At 40.6% G+C, this 6,723-nt stretch overlaps 1 protein-coding gene and 1 long non-coding RNA gene across 2 annotated transcripts; one reads left to right on the top strand and one right to left on the bottom strand.

The window, feature by feature from the left end:
• Nucleotides 1-1,273: 1,273 nt before the first annotated feature.
• LOC113026061 (tripartite motif-containing protein 16-like) lies at nt 1,274-3,678 on the bottom strand. The gene has a single exon (XM_026174479.2). It carries the CDS (start codon nt 3,660-3,662, stop codon nt 1,995-1,997), a length of 1,668 nt encoding a protein of 555 aa, XP_026030264.2. The 5' UTR covers nt 3,663-3,678; the 3' UTR covers nt 1,274-1,994.
• Nucleotides 3,679-5,298: 1,620 nt separating this feature from the next.
• Nucleotides 5,299-6,269, top strand: LOC145430095 (uncharacterized). Its single transcript, XR_013910505.1, has 3 exons — nt 5,299-5,422; nt 5,508-5,619; nt 5,700-6,269. It is a non-coding gene; the product is annotated as an uncharacterized LOC145430095 (long non-coding RNA).
• Nucleotides 6,270-6,723: the final 454 nt, after the last annotated feature.

Below are 6,723 nucleotides of genomic sequence, written 5' to 3'. Positions count from 1 at the left end.
AAGGGTGGTTTAAGTTTACCCGATCCAAGATTATGTTCAGTCTCATTCGAGGTGGCAAAATTGGTTAATTACTGGGGGGAAAATCAAGCCAGACAGGAATGGCTAAGTATAGAGTCTGAAATTTATACTCCCTTCGATCCAAAAGGTATGTTGTCTCAAAGCTGCACTTCAACGAACCCAATGTTGTTTCACTCTACCCAGGTTTGGCTCAATATACATAGAATTCTTAAAATATCACCTCATGTGCAGTTTTACTCATCTCTTTGAAACAATCCAGCTATTCGTATAGGGAAAAAATTGTGTTTTGGAAATTGTGGCAGTCTCATGCCATAAATGTTATTAGCGACTTATTTAAAGATGGGGAATTTATGACCTATAGAGACCTTGTTCAAACATACAAATTGAAAGGGAAAATTTCTGCAGATATTTGCAAATTAGACATTGTGTGACGTTGAAGTTCAGAAGGGGACATGAAAATCTAGTTCTAAATTTTATAAATATGCCTCAGGAGCACCACACAGCATCATGTTTTTATAGGTTGGTAAATGATAATAGAAGTGGGGAATGTTCCAATAGTAAAACTTTGTGGCAGAAAGATTTAAATGCACCAATTCCAAACAAAAAATGGATGGGCATTTTGGCGGAAAATGGGATTTATGTTAAGGAGGCGAGGAGCAAATGCATACAATATAAAATTCTGCATAGATATTATCATACTCCAACAAGATTACACCGTATGAAGCTTATGGCTGACTATCTCTGTTGGAAATGTAAAATTGAGGCGGGGACTTTCCTACATTGTTTTTGGGAATGTTCCCTATAATCATAACCACTGCAGTCGTCACACTTTTAAAAGGTTGGTCAGGATTAGAAGTGCCCTTAACTCCTGAATTGTGCTTGTTAGGAGACTGCTCTCATATTCCAAGAATTCATAATAATATTTTTACGGTTGTTATGGTTGGTTGGTAACTGCATCGAGGATTATCCTTAGGCACTGGAAGACTACAGTACGTCCTGAACTGAAAGACTGGATCAGAGCAATGGCAGAGACTGCTTCCTATGAGTCCATGCTGAATAAACTTAAAAATGATATAGAAGACAAAGATGAACATTGGGACTACTTTTGGAGCTATCTGAAGCAAACAGGAAATCATGACCATATTATCATAATCTGAAGGACTATTAACTGTGGCCACTGGTCCAAATGTTACTTTAACGTCAATTTTATTTGCCCATTTCTGTGTTTCTTCTCTTGGAACCCACTGTTAGTTAGTTTCTCTTTTCTTTCTTTTAGACTTGTAAGGGCAGGGGTGCACACCAGCAGTTTTCTTGTTTTGTTTTGTTTGTTTGTTTGTTTTGTTCTTTTGTTTTTCTCCCTCTTATACAGGTTTAAGTATATGATGCAAAATCAATAAAAAACTTTAATGTCAAAAAAAAAGATGATAAGTTCAGGCTCCATTGTATTGCTATGCGTTCGCCAAACAAGAAACCACTATGCTGTGGAGCAACTAGAAGCATGAATAAAGAAAATGAAACAACAAAACTCCACTGGTTATTCAAAACATGGAACAAAATACTCATGGTTCTAAATAAACAGACACACATACTTCATTTAAGAAACACATTTTTAAAGCAAATTTATTTAATGATGGTGATCAACTTGTGGATACATTACTACAACATTTTATGAAAATATTTACGAGTTAAAAATGGAACAAAATAAAATGAACTGCATTTCATCAATGAAAAACTGTAATGATGAGCAAAATATTGTTTAAAAGATACAGAAAATGAAATTTAAATTTTTCAATTTAAAATCTCTGGTCAAAGCATGACATTTTTGTTAATTATTTTATTGCATGCAAATGTATTTTGTCCATATCCTCTTTAACATTCCAGGGTGCAACCTAACAAGGGCTATATAGTTAATTAAAAAAAAAAAAAAAACGCACAAGAAAAGCACAAAGTAATTACTTGATTCTCCCTACTCAAACTCAGACAAACACAGCAGAGGAGTCTGATCCTAAGAAGTGACTTGCCCTCAGTCCAACGTAGAGCGGCTGATTGAATGTGGTCTGGACTCTGTGAAGGAGAGTCATGGTGCCAGAGACACTATAGAAGGACAGAATACCTGCTTTGTGATCCAGGTACACTCCAATTTTGGAAGACACAGGGCCTGTAAACCTATAACAATTTTTTCCATGACTGAGTGAATAATTACTACTGTAACAGTCTAATGCCCAAGACTCACTATTGTTTCCAAATTCACTTTGATCTCCCGTTCTGCTTATGCTTTTGTATGCGACTGCTATGTAAATACCAAACCCACTCCACTCTACCTCCCAGTAATGACATCCAGTCAGACTTTCTCTGCTCAGGACCTGAGACCTGTTCATGAATCTTTCAGGGTGACCTGGATATGCCTGTTTTTTACTCACAAATGTTGCCCTTCTGTTCTCTTCAGATAATAACAGCCGCATGTTTACAGTGTCTGGATCCAGTGTGAGCTGAGTTGAAAACTTTAAGAATTCAGCTCTGGTTTGTGGCTCTGGTTGAGGTAGCAACACGTCTACATCAGTCACTGTGCGGGAAACTTTTTGCCATCCTTCCTGAAGATCATCCTGCAGTTTATTTTTCACCTCTAATACAGCAGCCGGCACATCATCAAAGTACAGCAGAGGATGACGTTTAGTAAAAGGTATCTCTGTAGATTCAGTAAAATTTGAGAACAAAGGGAACATGTGTAGAAACTGAGTGTGATCCTCTGTGTGAGAGAGCTGTTCCAGTTCAGCATGTTTTCTTTTCAGTTCACTGAGCTCTTCCTGCAGTTTTTCCACAACCTGTTTAGCTCGTTTTACTTCAGTTCTCTGTTGGCATCTGATCTGTTGCTGGATATCAGAATTTTTTTCTTTGATGTGAAAGAAAATTTGTTCAAATGTCTTCTCAGTGTCCCTCACAGCTTTATCAGCAGACTGATTGATGGCCTCCATTTCCTGCAGAAACACCTTAACATGTTCTTCTCTGTCCTGAATTCTTATTTGAAAATTTTCCAGACACGGCTTCAGCTCTTTCTGCTTTTCAGTTCTTTCTGTTGAAGCTGGGACTGTGTCGTGGCCTTTATGTTCACCCATGGAGCACAAATAACAGATACACTGCTGATCCGTGCGACAGAAAATCTTCATTACCTCATTGTGGTGAGAGCACATGTTCTCCTGAAGCTTCTTGAATGGGTTGACCAGTTTGTGTTTCTTCAATCCATCTACATTATTATGAGGCTGTAGATGGCGCTCACAATAAGAGACCACACAGTGCAGACACGACTTGAAGGCTTTCAGTTTTCTCCCACTACAAACATCACAGGCCACATCTCCAGGTCCAGCATAGCAGTGATTAGCAGGAACAGCATACAGTCCAGTCTGCTTCACTTCCTCCACTAACTCTGCTAACATGGTGTTTTTCACCAGAGCAGGCCTTGGTATGAAGGTCTGTCTGCACTGAGGACAGCTGTGGATGTGCTTCTGATCCTGTCCATCCCAGTGAATTTTAATACAGTCCCTGCAGTAGCTGTGTCCACAGGGAATAGTCACAGGATCATTCAGTAGATCCAAACAGATCGCGCAGCAGAGTTTGTCACCAGCAATTTTAAATCCTTTCTGTGCCATTTCTCCCCATAGACAAAGTGTCAGGGAATGCATGTGAATGTTTTACAGTTTTGACAGAGAGCAAAAGAAGGAGGGGTTGACACATTCTGATAGATTCCAGAAACAGGATCAGCAGGTTTGAATGACCTAATATGTGTTAAGTGCATTGCTATGCATTCCTGCCTCAGTAACTGGAAACGCCTGAGAAATCATCTTCCACCAAAAACAAGAGGAAGCTTTTCTTATATTTTATTTAGGTTATTGTAATTGCATCCATATATCATAATAATATATTTGAGAATGCTTTGGTACTCTCTTGCCCTCCTCATGTTACTATTATCATTATTATTATGACATTGATTGAAATGCACCTAATTTCAAACACCAAATAATCTTTACCAGGTGAGCATTTTCCTTTTGGTTTGAAGTCTAAGACATGTATAAATGTTACATATTTGTGAAGACTAACATTGTTTAAGTATGTCAGGGCATCGCAGCAATGCACAGTTAGCCCCGTAGAATCAGCTGATGTCGGATGTCGGAGTGGAGGATCCCATCCTGTACCTCCTACAGAGAGGCCACTCACACCTGAAAAAGGGAAAGGGCACGGTCAGGATCCTGTTTCTTGACTTTTTGAGTGCCTTTAATGCAATCCGGCCCCGTCTACTTCAGGAAAAACTAAACAGGATGCAGGCGGACCCCTGCCTGGTCGCTTGGATCTCCAACTACCTCATTGACAGACCACAGTACGTCAGGCTGAAGGTCATCACATCTGACACTGTGGTCAGCAGCACAGGGGCACCACAGGGAACAGTGCTTTCCCCTCTTCTCTTCACCCTGTACACCTCTGACTTCTGCTATAACTCTGAATTATGCCATATTCTGAAGTTTGTGGATGACACGGCCATCATGGGGTGTATCTGGGATGACCAGGGCCCTGTTTCAGGAAGCCGGTTTAGTGGAAAAACTGAGTAAGTATACCCTGAGTTAACGAAAACTCTGGGTTTTCGGTTTCACAAAGCGAGTTCAGCTGAAGCCTGAGTGAGTCACTATGACGACACACGCCGTGAAGCTAACCTGCCCCCTAGCAGGTTTACTACAACTAACCCTGACTGTCTCCGCCCCTTTGTCAGAAACCTGACAGTAGGAAGTGTCAGACATGGCGTGTCCCTTCCTTGAAGAGCCAGTAGATCGTGAAGCCCAAATTCTCCGCAGAGCTCTCCGCCGGGAGAGAGTGATCAGAGCGCGTTTGGACATTTTATCATTTCCTGATGATTGTCTGTGCGAACGTTACCGTTTTTCAGCACAATCTATAAGTTATTTGGATAACATCCTCAGGCCATATATTACGCATGTGACACATCGCGGACATTCTCTCAGTTCATTGCATATTATTTGTATTGCACTTCGTTTTTTTGCAAACGGGAGCTTTCTGTATAATATTGGTGAAGCTGAGCACGTTTCCAAGGCTACCGTCTGTCGGGCAGTCAGGAATGTTACAGTTGCACTGAAACGTCTCCTGTACACGTTTGTGGTGTTCCCCGGTCATAGATCCACAAGATTCATCAAAGAGGGATGCCACAAAATTGCAGGTATCAGGATGACCAAAACTTAATTTATGATGTGGTGATACTTGAACTACTACTTAAATATTACATTTATTTTCAGGGTTCCCAGGCGTGATTGGCTGTATAGATGGCACTCACATTCCAATCATTGCTCCTTCAGTAAATGAAGGAGACTATGTGAACAGGAAGTCTTTCCACAGCATTAATGTACAGGTACATAGTTCCCTGTAGCATTTCAAACTAACAAATTATTTCATTATAGTAATGGATGCTAATTTGTGTTCTCTGCACTGTGAAGATCATATGTGATGCTGCCAACATTATCACAAATGTGGAAGCCAAGTGGCCAGGCTCTGTCCATGACTCACAAATATTCCGTGAATGTACACTGAGCACAAAATTTGGACATGGTGAGTTGAGAATACTTTAAAATATATAAAGACCAATTGCTTCAGGGACATTTGAACTGAAGTGTATCCTTCTGTCTTAGGAGAGTTCACTGGCTACTTGCTTGGTGATAGGGGGTATCCATGTTTACCCTATTTGCTTACCCCTTACTCTGACCCTGAACCGGGCCCACAGCAGCGATATAATCTGGCTAATTGCAGGACAAGAGCCAGAATTGAAATGACTATCGGAATGCTTAAGGCCCGGTTCCAGTGCCTGCAAAGACTCAGGGTCACCCCAGAAAGGGCATGTGACATTATTGTGGCATGTGTGATTCTTCACAACATTGCCACAATTAGAGGAGAACACTGTCCTTCTGAACCAAACAGCAGTGATCCAAACCATGAACATCCTGACCCTCCCACGGACATACAAGATGGAAGCGCAGTCAGAGACACCATATGTCACAATCATTTCTTTTGACCCATCACCTCAACATGTTGAAAGAAGAATAAACAGATGTTTTGTTCAACTGGCTTTATTGGTCGCCTGTATTTCCTGTACACAAAGTATTAAAAGATGTAAACCTCATAAAGTGTCTCTGTTGCTTCCTCCTCTGTAACAGCTGTCAATGTTTCTTCATTATTTTCCTGTAGTAAAGAAATAAACAACATTGCTGTTCTACTGTAAACTCATATAATCTGTGGAGTATTACTCACAACTGCATGTTGGTCTGGCTCAACAGGAGGCTGCACCAGATGCAGTACACCACCACCATCAACTGATAGAATATGAGGTTCATACAGGTCACTTATAACTTACAAGGGACCAAATGGCAATTAACAAACATACCAATCAGCTTACACTTCATTGTCATTATGCTCTCAAAGACAACCAAGACTGAGGGAAGGCAAAATCAGTAGGAAAATAACTTCACTACAAAATAATCCATTATGGTAAAGAGTTTATCAAATGAATGAGTAGCACTGCGAAGGTGACTGTGAAGAAAGGATGTATGCACATCATGTATTATTTTGAATTTACCCCCTATGTAGGCACTTGTGTCTTGCGGGGTTATTGACTCAGAGGATGTCCCCGCAGAGATGCCTTCGGCCACAGGGCGCCCA

The sequence above is a fragment of the Astatotilapia calliptera genome, chromosome 7, assembly GCF_964374335.1.
Source record: "Astatotilapia calliptera chromosome 7, fAstCal68.1, whole genome shotgun sequence".
NCBI lineage: Eukaryota > Metazoa > Chordata > Actinopteri > Cichliformes > Cichlidae > Astatotilapia > Astatotilapia calliptera.
This window is presented reverse-complemented; position numbering and strand designations above follow the sequence as displayed.

What these genes read in the sequence shown, in the direction of transcription:
- LOC113026061 (XM_026174479.2), bottom strand. Translation starts at nt 3,662, where the DNA reads ATGGCACAGAAAGGATTTAAAATTGCTGGTGACAAACTCTGCTGCGCG.